Consider the following 19,891-nt stretch of genomic DNA (forward strand, 5'->3'; position numbering starts at 1 on the left):
CCTCCCCTCCAGCTTGCTGGCTGACGCTGGTCACATTATAGCTCAGTCTTTCTGTAAAGCACATACACACTTTGCTCATTATTATGTACTTTATGATGGAAGTTATCTACTCTGCAAATCTCTTTCCCATCCTGCTTACACAAGGTGTGGGTTAGGAAGGTATGATTTCTCAGTAGCCTTGTTAGCCTTATTAAATGCTTTCAATTTTAATTTTCCTTTTGTGTTTCCAGCTTTGTAGCAACTGCTGAGAATGTGTGCTGTGTGGGAGGTCTTGAGATGATTTGCTGCAGCCTTTATGTTGTACCCTTTGTTTTGCAGGATTTGTTCCTCTCCCTTTCAATGGAGAGTGACAGTATAGACCAATAATGAGGACCAGCCCCCGCAGGCCCTTAATTCTCAAAAGACGAAAACTGACCCTCCCACAGAACGATGAATCCAGTACTTCAGCAAGAGATGAGAACAGAGGTCAGGATGAAAAGGCTCCTAAGCAGGAGCACAGACAGGAAGACCAACACAACAGACAAGCCAGTGACAAAAGGGACTGTGGCCTGCAGAAATTCCCAGCAGGAATAAAGATAATTGACCACCCTACAATGCCCAACACACAGGTGGTGGCCATCCCTACAAATGCTGATATCCAGAGCATCATAGAGGCATTGACAGCAAAAGGAAAAGAGTGTGGCAACAATGGACCCAACAAGTTCATTCTCATTAGCAGTGGGGGCACATCCCGTTCAGCTGGTCCAGCACCATCGCAGCATCTCCCATCAGAGAAGAAAGCCAGTGCAGCCATCAAGGCTGCAGCTAGTCAAGAAAGAGAGAAGAATGTTGCACAGACACCTGGTCTTGCAGGCAGTACAGCGCTCTGGCATTCAGGAGTTGATCCTGTGGTTGGACAGGAGCAGGAGACCAACAGTATGTAGCCTTAAGCTGTTTTTTTGTTGTTTTTTTTTTGTCCTGACAGACAAGGAGATGTGAAATGGGCCAAAGAGTGCAGCACTTTCTCCTTGATTTGCAGTAATTATTAATATTTTGTTAATTACAAAATAACTATGGATTGGATTCTAATAATCTATATAGCTTTGCATATGTAGTGAAATCTGAAGGATTATAGTGGACATTTTTTTGGTGGAAGACATCTGAGCTTCTGACTTAAGTTTTGTGCTGTCTTTCTATTTCTTGAAATATTAGATCAACATTGTCTTGGTTTGATTGACAGTAGTCTGGTTTGAGTGTTTGTTTTTAAGGCTGCAGCTCTTTTCAGAAATTGGGCAACTACACATGAAATCAGAAATTCAAGGTGAATTCCTCCCACAATATTAGTGTTGCAATACCATCTTTTAGCAGTGTAACTGGTGCCTTCCTTTTGACAGCTGAGATGAAGGAGTAGCAGGGTTACTTGTGGGAAAGCAGGGTTATGATGAGGGGAAGGCTGTAGCCTACCTGGGCTTGAGTAAAGCCTTTGATACTGTCTCCCACAGCATTATTCTGGAAAAGCTGGCAGCCCCTGGCTTGGTCAGGTTCGCTCTTCACTGGTTTAAAACTGGCTGGATGTCTGGGCCCAGAGAGTGGTGCTGAACTGTGCTGCATCCAGCTGGTGACTGGTCACTGGTGGGGTTCCCCAGAGCTCAGGGCTAGGGCCAGTCCTGTTCACTCTGGATATCAATGATCTGGATCAGGGGATTGAGAGCATCCTCAGTAAATTCACAGATGACACCAAGTTGGATGGGAGTGTGGATCTGCTGGAGGGCAGGAGGGCTCTGCAGAGGGATCTGGACCAGCTGGATCCATGGGTCAAGGCCAATTGCGTGATGTTCAATAAGACCTGGTACCAGGTCCTGCAGTTGCATTGCAACAACCCCAGGTAGTGCTACAAGCTGGGGCAAGAGTGTCTGGAAAACTGCCCAGCAGGAAAAGACCTGGGGGTACTGGTCAACAGCATCTGAACATGAGCCAGCTGTGCACAGGTGGCCAAGAAGGCCAGTGCACCTGGTCTGTACCAGCAATAGTGTGTCCAGCAGGACCAGGGCAGAGATTGTCCCCCTGTGCTTGGCACTGGTGAGGCCACACCTTGAGTTCTGTGTTCAGTTTTGGGTCACTTATGTCAGGAAAGACATTGAGGTGCTGGAGGCTGTCCAGAGAAGGACAACAGAGCTGGTGAAGGGCCTGCAGCACAAGTCTGATGAGGAAGAGCTGAGGGTGCTGGGGGTGTTCAGCCTGGAGAAAAGGAGGCTCAGGGGAACCTTATTACTCTCTACAATTGCCTGAAAGGAGGCTGTAGAGCAGTGGGGGCTGCCTTCTTCTCCTAGACAACAAATGACAGGACAAAAGGGCAAAGCCTTAAGCTGTGCCAAGGAAAGTTCAGATTGGACATCCTGAAGAATTTCTTCCCTAAAAGGGTTGTCAAGCATTGGAACAGACTGTCCAGGGAGGTTTGGAGTCACCATCCCTAGAGGTGTTCAAGAAACAACTGGATGCTGCAGTCAGTACCATGGTCTTGTTGATAAGGTGGTGTTTGGTCACAGGTTGGACTTGATGGTCTTGGAGGACTCTTTTAACCTAAATTATTATGTGATTGTTACGTGGGCTTGTTATCCCAACAGGAAGTGGTGAGACAATGAGCTCTGTGTTGGACAACAGCCTCACCAACATCCAGTGGCTGGGGAAGATGAGATCCGATGGGCTAAATCCCTCTTCTGTGAAGGAGGACACAGAGAAAGAGAATCAGATGCCTCTGCGGGAAAGAGTCAAGGTAAGTAGGAGAATACAAGAGCATGTGCTAAAACTTTTGATAAGGCAGTAATCTACATGGATCAGAATACTTGCAAAAATTAAGCATTTCTATCTCTAAGTAACCTGAGTTTGACCTTTACTGATATGAATAGCAGAACACAGAGGATCCAGGAATGTTCCACAGGCCTTCTTGTCAGCTTCATGAACATTCATGTATCACCCCTTCTGTCTTTCAGACTGAAGAGGAAGCTGCTGCTGCTGTTCCTACTGCTGCTGAGTCCTCCTCATGGCAGGATTCGGTGTCAGAACGACCTCCTTACTCCTACATGGCCATGATCCAGTTTGCCATCAACAGCACAGAGAAGAAGCGCATGACCCTGAAGGACATCTATACCTGGATTGAGGATCATTTCCCTTATTTTAAACATGTAGCTAAGCCAGGTTGGAAGGTAACAAGCAGGCCCTCAAGTTGCTGTGGGTGATGTTACATACCTTCTGGATCAAAATGAAAAGTTGTTCCCCAGCCTGCAAAGCAAGATGGAAGGTCGTTTAAACATTCCACCCCAAATGCACTCTCACTCCAGATGCTCACTGTACCACTTCTTGTATCTCTTGCCTCATCCTACTTAAACAAGATGATGGGATGTTTGATCACTGGAGTGAGAATGGGGATGTCAAGAGTACATAGAATAAGAGACTGAAGACAGGGTTGGCTGGGTACCCTGTGAACATGAAAATTTGGTGTTGTCTGCACTTTGGAATGTAATCCCTCTGCTAGGGGAGTTTGAGGTAGGCCTTGCTGTGCTGATAACAAAACTACTGCTTTTCAACCTCCCCCTCTCTTCTTCCTCCACAGAACTCCATCCGGCACAACCTGTCCCTTCATGATATGTTTGTCCGTGAGACGTCTGCCAATGGTAAAATCTCCTTCTGGACTATTCACCCTGATGCAAACCGCTGCCTAACATTGGACCAGGTATTTAAGGTGAGTTGCCTCATGCAAAGAAAATAGGACAGGCTATCCAGTTTCTAAATGCCACAATAGCTTGATGCACCTTATTTTAACTGTAAGGTCAAGCTGCTTTGACATCAGCCTCTTTGTAGAAGCTGGATTCAGTCACTTCACTTAACAAATAGACAAGCTCTGCATTTGAAAGAAAAGGTGCTGTGGCTGTGCTTTTGATCTGGAGCTTCTGTAGCATGTGTTTATTCTTCATGTTCTGTGCCAAATATAATAGTCAGGTTGTTCAACTTCTTACCATGGGCCTGATTTAAATTCCTAATGAGAAGATTTCTGCTGAGGCCAACCAGGTGTTCCTATGCTGTTTGATAAGTCAGTCACAGGATGGAAGTGTCCTAGCCCAAATAGCTATTTTAGGAAGATTTTGTTAGGGAAATAGAGCTTTGGAGACTAGTGTAGGTGTGTTTAGACTGTTGTATTTTCTGTAGTGGGTGGGTAGAATTAACTTTTGTTTGCTCAGACTGTACAAGTTTAAAATGACCCATTTGTCTCCCTCTTTGGTTGATAACTTCATCTTAAATTTTTTTCCTGCTCAATGCCTTCTGCCACCAGCCGCTGGACTTGGGATCATCAGCATCACCTGAGTACTCTGAATCAGTAAGGATTACCATCTGGCTCGGGGCTTGATCTTCCATTCTCTTCTTGCCAGTCACTGAAGGAAGGGACAACAGGCTTGGGGAGGGGGACTGGGTCACTGCTGCACCTACTCATACAGCTCTATGCTTACCCTTTGTGGGGAGAGGGGTCTAGCCAATGTTTGACTGCCTTCAAATGGTACAGTCTCTCGAGCTGGTAAAGCTGGACAGCTTTGAGCAACTTGGAAGTCTACTGCTGAAGTAGGCTGCAATGGACACCAGTAGGCTTCAGAGAACAAGCCCAAACAGATTTCTGGTAAAATCATCTCCATGGCAACAGTTCCAATATGTTCTGGGGCTCAGATCCAGAGAGAATAGGATCTCTCTGTGCTCCTTTTTCATTTTGGAACCCACTGCAATGCGAGTGACTCTTGGAAGGAAGAACCTGTTTGCTGTTGCTCTCGCATTCAGCTGTTTTAACAGTGAAAAATTTGTAAACATCCAGTCAAACACTTTTCTGTCACAGCTACAACCTTGGCCTTCTTTCCATCTACTCAGAATTCTGATCCCATTGTTCCCTCTGCTATTCCATTTGAACACCTATCGGGTCTATGGTTTGTACAGACATCCAATATACAATAAAGCCATTTTATTAATTGTTCCTCGGGCACTGAGGGTGCCAAAACCAGCTCCCTTCTGCAGTAGAGTCTGCAGCTGGAGCAACTCTGTCATGTTGTCTCTCTTCCTACACAGCTTTTGGTGGGCAGCTGGCTTTGGGATGGCATGGCTGCAAACCAGCAAGTGGCACAGGCCTAGAGCCAGCCTAGTGCTGGGTGCTAACAGCTGCTCTCTTTGCATTAGTCCAGCACAGACCTCTGGTTTCACAGTTCTCAGTGAGGCAGCAGAGTAAATGTAGATTCTTTTAATCTCTCTCTTTTCTACTTCTCCTCTTACTTATCTCACAATGACTGCAGCAACAAAAGAATCGTCTTCCAGATCCTCTGAAGAGCATGGGAAGCAAAACTGAACCCCAGAATTCACGTAAGTGTCCCCAGCAGTCTAGGCCAAAGAGAATAAATCCAATAAATCTGCGGCATTCTCCTAGATTTCTTTAGGAATACAAGCGGAGTGTGTTGTCCCTAGTTGCCAGCTTTTATGCTCCTTACTGTCAGCTTTAAAATGGAAAGCAGTGTTGTTGTGTCTGAGGGGATGTGATGGTGAGATGGTGGGCATTGGGCACTCAATGGAGTGAGAGGCCAGACCTGAGGGGTAGGATCTGCATGAAAGGTTATTTTCTTGTTCATGAGGCTTCTGGCTTAGTATTTGTATCCTTAAAATTAGCAGAGAAGGCAAGTGATCTGATCAAATGTTTCTTTCGGGATGTCTAGAAGGACTTTCTGTAAGGTGCCTGGGTTCCAAGAGGTAGCAGTGGAGAACAGGCAAAAGTGAGTCCCTTCTTTTCCCTTCCAGGCCGAAAGATGAAGCCTTTGCTTCCTCGTGTCAACTCCTACCTGGTTCCAATCCAATTTCCTTTGAGTCAGCCTCTTGTCTTGCAGCCTTCTATGAAGGCACAGGGAGCATCCCTTAACAGCTCGGAGACTTTGCAGAGCAATAAGCGTGTGTGCATTGCTCCAAAGGTTGGTTTCTTGCTTTCCAAGGAGTTTTCAGGGGCGTTAGTGTGGGGAGGGGGGGTTTCCTGTTTTTTTTTTTTTCTTTTTTTATAAGGGGTGCAAGGAGGGGGCTAAGGAAGATGTGGAGATTTTTTTTAAGAAGGGGTGAGTTTGTTTGGATTTTTTGCTTACTTTTTTTTTTTTACATCTCTTGCCTTCAATGAACCTTTTCTTCATATGGTTCCTTATTTGTGCATCTTTACTTAGGTGCTCTAAAACTCCAAGTTCCTATCAAGGAACTAGCTAGTGATAATCCTTGCTATCCTTTACTCTCTAGGCTGACTACTACCTGCTAGTTTATTTGCTCTAAGGATGTTTCCCTAATTCATTAGAGGAAGGGGCTCTATGGCTTGGTCAAGACAAATTTTCTTTATTGCTGGGATGTGAAGAAAGAAGAATGGGAGGAATGGCTTTGTTCTGATCCTAAAACATTCATATTTTTGATAGCTCTATAGACAAGTAACAATAAGGAACTTCTGAAAGGGTATATATTTCATGGAGTCTCTTCCCAGAGGATTTCCATATCTGCTGTTTGCTAATTCTGTGAAGTTCAGTTATTCTGGGCTCAAGAAAAACAGCTATTAAACAGATCTTTTTCTTGGCATTCACTGACTGCTCTTGAATGCTTAGACATTGTAAAGCTTTAGCTTCTTCCATCCTGTCTAACCATAATCCTATTTTCCTTTGTATGCCTGCTGCTTTATGTTCTCTCCAGCTATGATTTATCTTTCTCCTGTGCTCTTTTTCTTTTGATAACCTCATTTTTTTTCTCTTCCTTTTCCTTGGTTTCTGGGAAAGCTGTCCTCATTCATTTTGTTATTCCCATTTAGATAATGTAGGAAAAAAATCAAAGGGGTTATATTTTTTCCAGAAATATTCAGCTCTCCTTCTGCCTGTACTCCCAGAAGTTCCTCAGAGCAGGAGTGCTCTGAAGGGTATGACTTTGTCACTTAGCTAGAATCCTTCCCATGTGATCCTTAGGCTTCTTTCTATCAACTTCACAGAGATCAATCTCAGTCTGTTATAATTACTGCTTCCTGAATATCTTCCTCTTACCCTCTCTGCTGACCTTAAATGCCAATCTTTTCCTTTTCTTTCCACTGCTATTTGAATTTTTGGGTAGCTGAGATCCTTGCTTACTGACTGCATGTCACCTGTGTTTCCCTGTAGATGTCACTGTCTGCAGAAGAGTCACCCTGTTTACCCCCAGCTGCTGTCAAGGAGGAAGGTCAATGTGATGCAGGTTTATTTTCCCCAACCCACTCCATACAGGAGAACAGCTCCCAGCCTGGTGAGGAATTGTCTTCTTTCCCAGAGGGTGCCTGTGTGAAGGAGGAAGAAGGCTCTCAGCTGGATCCCTGGCTGTCCCCATTTGCCTCAACTGTAACAGTCAAGGAAGAGCCAAGCTTGTTCTTCCCAGACTCATCCACAAAGGAGAGGAAACAGTTCACCACACTCAAGTCCCCACCTAAGGCAGTTTCTGACTCTTTAGTTATAAAGAGGAGAGAAAGGCGGGAAGTGGGCAGGTCCAGAAGGAAACAACGCCTAGCACTGCCTTGTTCAGAAGAGCCTGTCCTTGTTCTGCCAGAAAGCAGCAGCTTGGACCCTTTCCGGTTAGGGGCAGAGTGTCCCTTTCCCCAGGAAAACCAGCCCCTTGAGAACATATCACAGCTCAGCTGCTCACAGGGAGAAGAGGGGGCCTTTAAAACACCAGTCAAAGACATCTTCGGCAAATTGCCCGTTTCTTCCACTCCCAGCAAAGTTTCAGCCACTACTACCCCTTCACTAGAGGCCCTTGATCCCTGGAAGTCTGCTTCCTTAGCCAAAGGAAGTCATGAGCTGGACTTCAGTCCAGTGAAAACCCTTCAGTTGCCATTCACACCCCTCCAGGACAACCAGGACTTGCTGGGTTTTAACAGCACACCCCTTAAAAATCCTCTCTTTGATTCTCCTCGAGAACTGCTCAATACAGAATCCAGTGACATGGTCCTTGTGCCCCTCACGAGCTCTCCAGCATTTATTCGTGACACTTCCAAGCAATCCTCTGTTGAACTGACAGCCTCTGGCTTTACTGAAAACAGGTCACTCATGGAGGGCCTTATCCTGGACACCATGAATGACAGCCTCAGCAAAATCCTTCTGGATATCAGCTTTCCTGGTCTTGAGGATGAAAATTTAGGAACAGACATTAGTTGGTCTCAGCTCATACCTGAACTGAAGTGAACTGGCCTGAGGACTGAATTTGACTTGTTCTGATGTTAGAGAAAGAACTGCACTCTTCTGAGATTCATTCATGTAATCCAAGACAACTGCTTTTGACTAGTTCCATGTCCATGGGAGCAGAGAGCACTGACTCCTGCTAAGCTGGGAAACAGCCCCATCAGCTGCTATGGGCTTGCTTTCAAGATGCTGTAGACTTTGAGTGGAACAAGATGATAGAATTTCTCTAGCTTTGTGCTAGAGATAGCCTCTCTCCAGGGATTCTTATCATGAGAACACCTACCTAGGCCCTGAATGGCATTTGCTATTCAAGGTATCAGAGGAAACAATAGTACAATAGGAAAGAGCCTGGGAACCTCCTCCTAGCTCTGTCCTAATATCCCTTTACTTTGTATCCCCTATTACTTAGCATCTTCTGTCTAGTTTTAATGGCTGTAAATACTGTACATTCCTTAAATTAGCCCTTAATTATAATAATAATTTTATTATTGTAGGGTTATGGGAATATTTGGCCTGGTAAGGGTTTGACCTAGAGTGTGTTGTCCATATGTTCACATCTCTTGTATTCTTCTACCCTAGTTGAAAGCCCAATTATTTTTTTTTTTAAACTTCAAAAACACATTGATCTAGGTTGTCCTGAAGGTGGTGGGACAAAGATCTGAAAAATTGTTTATATGTGACCCAAGTCAAACTGAAACAGGTTATCTGGATTGCAGCATAAAATCTTGATTTGGAGTCCTTTTCCCAGGCTGGAATGGAGAAGAGCATGGATCAAGCCATATAGCTCTTCTGATTCCAGAGGTCTATTACGTACCTAGAGGACTAGGTAGAGACACTTGCAGTAAGATGGACTTCTGTTGAATGGTTAAAGCTGCCCTCATTACAGTCAGCAGTTCAAAATGTAAAAGGGAATATAAAATATATTATATTCCCTTTAAATATCAAGGGAATGCTGATATTTCCACTAAAAATTCACCTCTGGAAACACAAGGTATGTATTGCTTGGTGCAATAGAACAACTCCTCGTTCTCTAGAACTCAAGTAATGGAAAAAATTGCCATGGCAAAGATCTGATCCTTCTGCTTGCAGACAAATGGTGACTCCTGTATCCAAATACTCAATAAAGCTTCTGTGGGAGCACAGCTGAGTGTTATCTGTACCACCCCTAGCAGCCTGCTGGGATTGACCCATGGCATGAGCAACCCCTTCTTATCTCATGTCTGTGTGCTTTGTGATCACTGAGTGACCATTTGGACATTTTCAGGCCTTGTTCGCCAAACCACATCAGATTTAGTTAACCCACTGCTTCATAAAACACACTTTTTCCTGCTGCTTATGGGTAAATCCTGGCTGAGTCAGAAGCATACAAACATCACAACACCCCCCAGACTAATCTCTTTATCTTCTAAATGCAAAACAAATATTTCTTGAAAGTATTTCTACCTTCCCCTACAAACATAAAACCAGTTTTAGATGTGTGTGTGGGTATCAGAACCGTAGTGCTCCTGTGTACTTGTTAGAGGTTATTTGCCCTCATAAAATGTTTCTAAACTTTGGTTTAATGGTTATAATTTCAGTCTTTCTGGGGTTACAAGGCTGCAGAAGGGGCCTGGTTTCGCACACTTTCTACTACTACATCTTACACAGCTGTTAACACTCTGCTTGGCTCTCTCAAGGCATCCTCTCTCCCTTTCATCTCACTTCTTGCTCCTGAGAGGATGTGTGCACATAACTGAAAGCCAGCTAACTAAGATCATGTCTCCAGCAAATACTGAAATTTTCTTGTCCTTGGTGTCAATTCCAGGCAGGTGCTCCCCTGCTGTCCCTGTCAGCTGAGGTGCTCTGATGGCCACCTCACATTTTATTTTGAACATAATAGTGCCAAAGTTTTGTTTCCCTTCTTGTTATGTCTTCTGGTGAGAGCACTGCTCAAGGCCAATTGTATCAAAAAAGATGGAAGGAACAACGGAAAAAATTACAATAAGCAATTCTGCCTCTTGCTCCCAGAAGAGATATTCCAGTGTTTTGGCCAAAGTAGTTGAAAGCACCAGTTGGTGAGGACTTAATCACAAAATATGACTATTTCTCTCCATTTATGTTTGCCTGATATTCTGCCTGGATGCTTTCCTTAAGGAAAGGCAGTTATCACCTGTCCCTCTGCAGGCTCAGAATTAGGGTTATAGTGTAGAGGTGTGATCTTGTCAGACAGTGGATGCCTCTGTCCCCCCTCCTGCAGTAAGAGCAGGGCCATATTTCATGTCTCCTCATCAGCCCAAGAGCAGGAAGGCACAGATCTTCACACCCTTTGCACAGCACTCCCAGGGCTTCTCTGAGTAACGTGTAGGAGCATCCCAGGACTGTCCTTGCATTCTGATAATAGACAAAGCTGTTTAACACCTTCCAGCCTGTAAAAGCAAACATTAATTTAGGATAAAAATTTTAAGGGATCTGGGACATGCAAATCTACAGGGAGCCAGCAAGTGCTGTGGATGCTCTGCTCCTCTGACAACTCTGCTCAATACCTGGAGTGTGACAGACCCAAAGGAGAAGGTAATTCCCTTTCATTGGTTGAGTTTTGTCAGCTGCAAAGGACTGGATGCCCCCTGAGATGAGGTAAGCAGGGACAATTGCCACCCTTTTACTTTTACAGCTTGGCTGGTAGCAGAAAAACTTGATCACTTCCCCATACGGAAGAAAAGAGACCCTGTTTTACATTGCAGAAATCTTTTTATGAGGGTGCCAGGCCTTCATTTCTCCCAGAAGGCAGTCTAGCTCTTAACAAAGGTGAAATTTTTTTTTAGTAAAGTACCTGACTTCCTCTTTAAGATGCACAATAGACTGAGAGAAAAACGACAGGGTTGAAAAATGTGAGCTGGTTCCTGAACAGAAATAGTTTCTCTCCCCACTCCCCTTATTCCAGAAGAGGTGAGCTACAACTGGATAAAAAGATATTCAGAGCATAACAAAGTATTAGCTGCCTGAGATTAAGAAGAAAATGTCCTGCTTCACTACTCATCTCAGACTGGCTTCTTGCTTTGAAACAAGCAGTTTCAGAACGTCAAGACCATGAATCTGAGCTGCTGATGCAGGTCAAATGACACATTTGTCCTTGTGTTTCAGTTACAACACTTCTTGGAAAAATAAGCATAATAAATACCCAGTTACAGTTTACAGGCAAAAGATTATGCAAAGCAGATTCTCTTCCACATCTTAAAATCTGTGGGAAGTCAATATATAGAGCACACTGATGAACTGTTTGCATACAAATATATAATCAGAATTATTTATCCTCCACATCTGCTTTTTTTTTTTTTTTGATGCACCAAATTTAAAACCAGAAACATCTAATGATGTTATTTAATAAAGTCAAGGAAAACAGCCAGCACAAATTATTATTGAACTGCAGTCAGACATGGATTTATGCTCTAGTGCCTGCTGTGGTCTCTGTTACCTTCTCATGCACGTAAAGGAGGTTGCTGCCAACAGGACCTCTGTTTATTTAGCTGTGAAATTTGTAGAAGGTAGGTTTACTGTACTCATCTGTGGTTATAAATATGAGATTGGCTCATTAGAACCCTGACTGTTTAATGGATGGAAAAATTTTCCAACAGGACAAAAAAACCTCATCTTCACTGGACTTGGGAAGAATCTCTTAATATTGTTGATATTGTCCATAGAACACTGTTTATCACTACCAGTAGGGTATCTTTTCTTGTGCATTGTATTCCTTCACATTTGATGTCTTTTTCTGTAAATTTTAATAAAGACAAACTTTTGGATAATATCATTATGCAACAAGCCAGACCATTCCATCTCAACTTTATACTTTCTCATGAGGCAACATGTTTAGATTACTTACATGTTTTGGGGGTTTTCACTCTGAATTCTGAGATTGCATGTTTATCTATGCACAATGCTATTTTGCATTCTGGAATTATGTTTCAGCTGAAATTTTTATTGTGGATAATGCACGTATATTGCAAAGCCCTGAAACACTTGATTTAGGAGAATTTATATTAGTCTGCTAGTCTAATCTGTCCTAAATTATCAACATGTATTTTCCACTTCAAGCTTCACTTTAGGAAAGCTTCTGTTTGAAGCAGTTTTGCCTGCTCTCATGGTAGCATTAAAGTTTTGGACAATTTGATATATTTAGTATCCAATCCAACTCCTCCATGAGGGGAAGACAGGTCAGGAATGCAGCCGAACTGACACCATAAAGCACATCCCTTGGAACTTGCAGGATCACCAGAGATGCCTTCAGCATCAGTATGGTGTTCCAAGTATTTGCAAGTAATCATGTCAGTGACACAGAATGGTCTGATTCCACATTTCTGAGGAGCTCCATGCTGTAGCTAATTAGTTCCTGACAGTCTGCACTCTGCTATGCATACCCAAGGGACCGGCATGCTACAGTGATAAGAGCTGCTTTGTTCTTTCCCATGGCTGACTCTCAGGTTTTATGTATTTGCTGTTTTATTAAAATCTTGAAGTCAGGAGACCATGAGATAATCTCAGCTGCCATTTAAATCATGCCAAGGCCTAACCATCAAGAACGTAACAAACAGCTGGTGCACATAACAAATGCAGCCCAAGGGCTAGGAAACCAAAGGAGTCCAGTATTTAAAAATCAAAAATAAAATTACATTGTTACAGCAGCATTATTATCCATCAAATCCCTGGGGTGATAACACATCCCTCTGCCACTGTATGTGCATTGTGTACACAAAGCTGCTTCTGCACTACAAGTACTACTGTGCTGGTGATTCCATCATAAAATCCTGAATTGTCTGAGCAGAAAATAGCCAAAATGAATATCAGCCTCAGGTAGAGTTATTCTGCTGGGGAGAGAAGGGGCAGGGAACACAGGGAATGCAGTTCAAGCAGCCCAATTGCTTCTATAAATAAGAGCACAAGAATATTTTGCTCAGATTAAAAAAAACTTTCGTAGCAAACCTTTTCTTGAGAAGACCTAGCACCTCCTCGCTTTGTAAGGATTTTTGTCCGGTTGTCCTTCTTGGCTTTAATGTTTCCCTTTTTATGAGCTGAGTGAAAATTTTCCAGTTTTTTGGCTGTTACAAACATTCTTTTAAAAATCTATTTCACATCCTTAGCAGAGTCAGCTGGCAACTAAAATCTGAGAAGAGATTTATTCAGTACAGTGTGCCCCAGCACAGACTTGCTGGAGTGTATGGAGGTTTCTTCCTGAACTTGTTCTTTGTGACTTCCAGCAGCTGAGCATGAGCTCTCTTGTGTCCAAGGGACTTCTGCGGGCTGCAGGGAGTGGGTCACACAAAGAAAGGTCTTGGTCGGATGAAAATGTCTCAAAGAGTCAAATGGAGACAGGGTTCAGAAGACAAAGAATCATGCAATCATCTAGGTTGGAAAATACCTTTAAGATCATCAAGCCCACAACTAAACCATGTCCCTAAGTGTCACAATCTATACATTTCAAATACCTCCAGGGATGGTGACTCAGCCACTTCCCCAAGAAGCCTTTTTCCAATGCTTGATAAAACTTTCAATGAAGAAATTTTTCCTAATATTCGTTTCAAACCTCCACTGGCACAACTTGAGGTTGCTTGAGAGCATGAAGAGTCAAAGGTTGGATAAGCGCCACAGATCCAACAGTCCTCAGGTTTAAGACTGGGGCAAAATGATCAGCTACCACAGAAAAGCATTAGAGATGTGAAATACTTATTTCTGGTTATAGTGATATTTTTGCCCCTGATGAAGGAGAGGAATGATGAGGAGGACTCCATTAATATCAGAAGGCTAATTAATTACTTTATTATACTATATTATTCTATATTACATTATATTACATTGCATTTAAACTGAATCTGCCAAGCACTCAAATGCACTCTCTGTACAGAATTTTGTGACTGTCAGCCAATAGTCCCAACACACACATACCTGGATTCAATTGGTCAATGAATCAAAACACTCACACCAGAATCCAATTATCAATTTCCTTCAGGTAAACAATCTTCCACGATGCATTCCACTTGTGAACAACACAGGAGCAGTAAATGAGATAAGAATTGTTTTTTCTTTCTCTGAGGTTCAGAGAATGTGAAACCCAGAAATATTCTTGAGAAGAATTGTGCCTTGCTTTTCTCTGTGAAGAGAAATGTGGTGACATCTATTCTTGGGTTTGACTCTTTTACAAGGGGTGGGCCCAGTGCCTTGCACATAGCATCAAGGAGAGAATACACTGTGGAAAAAGTGCCAATTAACTGAGCAGGACTGAGGTATTGTCCCTGAAAACCATCCACAATGGGAGCATGACTTTAAAGATTTACTCTGTGAATACTGATGCTTGAATTATTGCATTTCTAAATGATTCAAGAGAACAAGAAGAACAGGAGGTGGGCTGCAACACCCTTTGGAGTGGCTGACTCCCCCACTGGTTAAGTTAATTTCAGCAAGTTATGCTGCTGACTGATGAAGAACTTGATTGATCTCAACTGCTTTGAGGTGCAAAAGAAGCCATTTACAAACAAATAAAACAGGAAACATTACAGTGTACCTGGCAACTGCTGAGAGGGAAGTTTTCCACAGTATCTGATGGGGGACTCTGAAAGTAAAACTTGTCCCCAAAGGAAATGACACTGGAGGCAAAAACAGCCATCAGAGAGATTCTTACCTTCCAAGGACTATATCTAGGCTTCATTTTTAGCAGGATGAGATCTGCTCTGATTCTATGGTTAGCTAAGCACAGCCAAAAAGTGAATAGGTGATTGTCTTTGTCTTCTTGCTGTTTCACATGGAAAAAAAAGTTATTATAGAAGCCCATAAACAGCCACTCAAAGCACCTTGCCAAGACTCTGTAGGTGGTTTTAGTAATAAGCCCACACATATGCATACCAAATTAAGCTTTACCAGGCAACTCTAACTGTGCTGGCTTTTACTGCTCAAGTATTCAGCTCTAGGGACATCCTCTGGAAGGAGCCTTAATGGTGTAAAGTTTTCATTATTATTTTTATGGCATTATGTAGACACTTGGAAAAAATTGCCGGTGTTAGTGTCAAGTGCATTCTTAGCCTCAAGCAAAGTGGATAATGGAAATATTGTTGTCCATACAGGTGGGAAGTGGAGGGACAGCAAAATGAAACAACTACAGAGAGACACACAAAGGAGAGACACCTTTGAGACTACACATTTCCAAATACTGTGCTATCGACCTTAAATGAATAACCATCCTTCATCTCAGTCTCTTGCACACTTTTATGGGCAAGCAAATTCCTACCAGGAATTATTCTCTACTTTAAATCTCATGCTGACCACAGAGAAGGTCTGGCATGAGTAAGACAGCTGCCATTGCGATGTGCATCAGTGGAGATGCACACCAGTGGAGATTCTTTCCCCTCCTGAAAGCAAAGGCAAAGTCTTCCAGTGTGATCTGTGTAATGGAAGGGGAAATTTTGTATTGTCTGCTGCACAATCAGCTGTCAGTTCTGTGGCAATGATAATTCCAACCAAACAGAAAAGGCCCTTTTTAAACACAGTTTAGCCTAAAGAAAAAATCAATACAGAGAGGACACAAATCATTATAACAATATTATATTCATAACTGTATTTATAATGATCAAGAAATATTTATACAGCAGAAGAATTTCATATTAGACAACACTGCTCCAAGTTTGCCACGGTGCAACCATAAATCTATCCCATAGGGCAGATAAATACAGAGACTTGACCCTAAATTACCTAACTAAGCAAACTATTCTACTTTCTGACTGACCTTGCTGGCAGGACACACTTTGCTGTCCAGCAGCTGAGCTAAACATTATGTACATCTGAGATGACATTTATCTCAAGGAAACTTGCCAGACATACTCACAGATATAAATACTGCAATCTTTTACTTATTATTTCAAGAATACAAAGGTATTTTAATATACAAACAGAGAACTGGAGGGAATTCAAAGCAGAGGAGCCTTTTCTTTTTCAAAGAATCTTTTTCAGAGATGGAAGGGAGAGAGAAGCATGCATGGTTTGCCTGAGTAAGGTTTGTCCTCTCATTCCTCCTCTGCACCATCTGTGCACCCACAGACTGCACAGGCTGTGAGAATGCAGGAGAATGAGCAGAAAGTGGCCTCATTGTTACCCTGCAGTATCCACCACAAGGAATCTCCTGGCTTTGACATAGTTGCTACACCCAGGGTCACTTTTACACCCACTTGAAGCTTACATTACTACTGAGACAGTGCACTGGAAACTGGTGTACTGTAAAAACAACCTCTGTGCTGGTTACGTTATGTGGGAGCTCTTGCTGAGCTCTGTAAGCACCCAGATTGTCACAACAGAAATATGAAGTTCTCCATCTACAATCCACCCTCCCACCTGCACTGTGTCAAATCTCAGGGGGACAAAATAATAGTTTCCAAACTGTTGAAAGAGATAAATTCAAAGCTGAAAAGAAATCTCTAAGAAAGAGAAGCAACCATTAGAAGTTGCAAAAGTAGCAGGAGAATATTTTAAAGAGGAGTTATTAGGCTAGGTAAAGCTTCCCAGAAGTGAGATATAAGGAAAATCTGGGGCAGAAGGACATCAGCCCATGAAATTTAAAGCCAAACCAGTGAAAGTGCTCAACTGAGCAGCTTCTCAAACAGCTAGGATGCTCTTTAATGCTCCTGACAGAGGGAAGTAAAACCTTTGCCTCACATTCTTTAATCTGCCAGTTGCTTCCTTCAACAGAGTCCATTTTTCCCCTTTACTACTCCAGGTACTATTAATGAATTTCTTCCAACAGATGAGTAGCTGACTGGAATATATTGACCCTCTCTTGCTTCTTGGCTGGGCAAACTGGCTTCTGGGAAATGCTGCTCTTCAGGGCCTTTCCTTAGAAGTATGGGCACTACTTCTGATTTCCTCAGGGCTTCTCAGGCACGGAGGTGATCAGGTCCAGGGACCAACACCCATGAACACGGCTAAAGTGCTTAGAACCTGGAACATTTTGCACCAGAGCTCCCATTGACCTGTAACTGTTTGAGCTGGAAGGCCAAACTGGCAGCTGGAGCAGGGAGAAGGGCTTTTATATTCTGTGGAGGCAGAGTTTTTCTTCTATTGTCTAAATAGCACTCTTACAAACCCTGTAAAGATTCCTGTATGAAGGGTGCAGAATATCGAGCTATAATGGGTTATGATTATTTGATGTGACTGCATCAGAAAATAGTTTATTGGTGTGTATGGGATTGTGTATGAATATTTGGATCAAAATCAGTTTTATTTTTCTAATACAGGTTACTGGTGAGTCATACATTATTTTTCAGGGCCTGCAAAAGATGACTGGGAAAGGTATAACTGCTGCAAATTCCCCTTAAATTTACTGAACTGTGGTCTGATTTCTCATTAGAAAACCTATAGAAGTGTCCATTCTGAAAAAAAAAAAACCACTAAGCCAGAAATCACCTAACCTACTTAGTAAATGGGCTCTGTTTAAGAAGAACAGGATGGAAAAAGTAATAGCTGAATAGAAAAGAAACAGTGACCTAGAACCTATCATGTCTTTGATGGGAGAATGTAGTACCTTAGCTGATTTCACCCCCATAAAAATGCTGGGATTTTTTGCCAGATCTAGGAACTAACACATCACAGCATATAAAGAGTTAAGTGATCTAAATGTAGAAGCAGAAGTGATGAAGGAAGAGAGAAGGCTTTAAACAAGACTTGAAGATTCCTCCCCTTTGAGGCACAAAGAGAGAAATACTTAAAGAGTTAGGGACCAGGACTAACTGGTGAGACCCAAAAGCAGAACTGCTCAAGCAGTGGCTCCAGCCCAGCTGCAAGGCAAACCAATTTTGATCAGATTTTGCCAAAATGCTGTGCAAAATAAACTAATAAAGGGTGGCTAGCTGCAAGGAGGTGCTGGGACTGGGAACTAGGAGAGCTCCCTCCTCTTCATTCCCACATACACATCTAGGGTGGGAGGTGATCTCATCAGAAGTTGTGTAACTCTGCCCATAGACTTCAAGGCAGGGACTGTAGGTGATCTGCTCCTAGGATGTTCTGTAGCACTTTACAGTCTTAGGGTCCATTCTGAGGCCTTAAGAAAATTGGCAGTGCCCTTGTTACCATCATCTGCCTTGTTGTGGCTGAGGTATTCACAGTCAGCAGGAGGGGAAGCACCTCCCGGCCCTGTGTGAGAGTAGAGATGCAAGATTCTGTACTGGATGACATGGATGGTTAAAGGGCCTGATGGCAAGAGTCAGAGGATACTCAGTGGGGCCACAGGAGGTCAAAAGTGTGTGTAAATCAGGAATCAGGGCAACCCACAGGCAAGAAAACAAGACTGTGGGATCACAGGTTCCCTGGAAATATTCATTACTTAAATTCTCTTCTTAATTTGACTCACAGATAGATAAGGACAGCTCAAAACACCTCTGAGCTGTTGTTGAGACTCTGCCTGCATTATGGTATTGAAGTTTGGCCTTGGAGTATAAAGCAGCTAGAATGTATTTCCACTCCTACTCCTGAAAAATCTAGTGCTGTCATTTGGTGGAAACCATAATACCTTGTATTGGATTTGCTTCTTAATATTTAATACTCACTTTTTTATACACAGTTTAGAACACAGAAATAATTGGTATCAGTAATACTGGAATGTTACATACTACTAAGATAGAAAACAAACAAAAGGAGCAACAGAAAGTGTCCTTTTGCTATAAGTTTTGTAGTCAGTTGCTGCTATTCCTTCTGTGATGCACATAAAAGCTGTTTCACCTTTTGCTGGCTTTCCTGGAAATGTAATGCTGTCCTTTTAGCTTCACAGCTGAGTAAAGTGTTGGTTCTTCCCCTGCACCTGATATCAGACCTGGTGCTTAGCAGGGCAGTGCATTAACCAGAGAAAAGGGATCAAAATGAGACAGCATCAGTTCAAGTTATAATTCATAGTTTCAAGCAGGACAATATGGAGACAGAAAGTTGAAAACCATAGCTCTACTATGTCCTGTCTCCCCTGAGAGAAGGGATGTCTGCTCTGGTACAGACATCCCACCCTGCAGCAGTGTCAGCACTCTTTTGGTATAAACAGGGAGCCAAGTCTGCTGGTATCAACAAGCCAGTGATTTTAGGCTCCTGCAACATCAGAGGGAATTGCCTTTGGTGGAGTGGAGTGGAAATGAGGGCAGAGTCGGGCACAATACAGAGCCTGCCTTGGCTGGAAGCAGAAAGCAGACCTTCAGCATTTCATTCAAGCTACACAGAACAATCCCTCAGCGCAGCCTATTGCAAAGGCACGACACTCTCTGCAGAAATGAGACTGGGCATGCCTGCCAGGAGCCTTGAGGAGGATACTCTCTCCCATTTACCAAGGCAATGCATCATCTTCCAGGCTGACCCGAGCTGCTGCCAGGATTTGCAGAGACACGGAGAAGCATCAAATCCCCCTGGCAGAGGCAGCGGAGCGCGCAGGCTGCCGCCGGCTGCTGGAGCGTGTCCCCAGGAGCCGGGGACAGGCGGGCACACACACGGGCACGCACACGGGCACGCACACGGACACGGACACGGACACGGACACGGACACGGACGCGGACACGGACACGGACACGGACGCGGACACGGACACGCGCGGTGCGTGCGCGCAGCCCGCCGAGGTAAGTCCAGCCCCCAGCATCCAGCGGGGCCATCCTTCTGCTGCTGGATTTTTCCAGCCGGAGCATCCTGCC

The 19,891-nt window shown here is 43.4% G+C and overlaps 1 protein-coding gene across 1 annotated transcript; it reads left to right on the forward strand.

Annotated features, from left to right (window-relative positions):
- Positions 1–365: 365 nt before the first annotated feature.
- Positions 366–8,554, forward strand: FOXM1 (forkhead box M1). The gene is made up of 8 exons (XM_066570003.1): positions 366–915; positions 2,604–2,752; positions 2,970–3,182; positions 3,590–3,718; positions 4,307–4,351; positions 5,304–5,370; positions 5,800–5,966; positions 7,170–8,554. Exons 1-8 carry the CDS (start codon positions 366–368, stop codon positions 8,220–8,222), a joined length of 2,373 nt encoding a protein of 790 aa, XP_066426100.1. The 3' UTR covers positions 8,223–8,554.
- Positions 8,555–19,891: the final 11,337 nt, after the last annotated feature.

This window comes from Molothrus aeneus, chromosome 2, assembly GCF_037042795.1.
Source record: "Molothrus aeneus isolate 106 chromosome 2, BPBGC_Maene_1.0, whole genome shotgun sequence".
NCBI classification, from domain to species: domain Eukaryota; kingdom Metazoa; phylum Chordata; class Aves; order Passeriformes; family Icteridae; genus Molothrus; species Molothrus aeneus.

Coding starts and splice junctions, on each gene's coding strand:
- FOXM1 (XM_066570003.1), top strand. CDS start 366: ATGAGGACCAGCCCCCGCAGGCCCTTAATTCTCAAAAGACGAAAACTG. Junction 4,352..5,303: donor CACCTGAGTACTCTGAATCA/GTAAGGATTACC, acceptor CAATGACTGCAG/CAACAAAAGAATCGTCTTCC. Junction 5,967..7,169: donor GTGTGTGCATTGCTCCAAAG/GTTGGTTTCTTG, acceptor GTTTCCCTGTAG/ATGTCACTGTCTGCAGAAGA.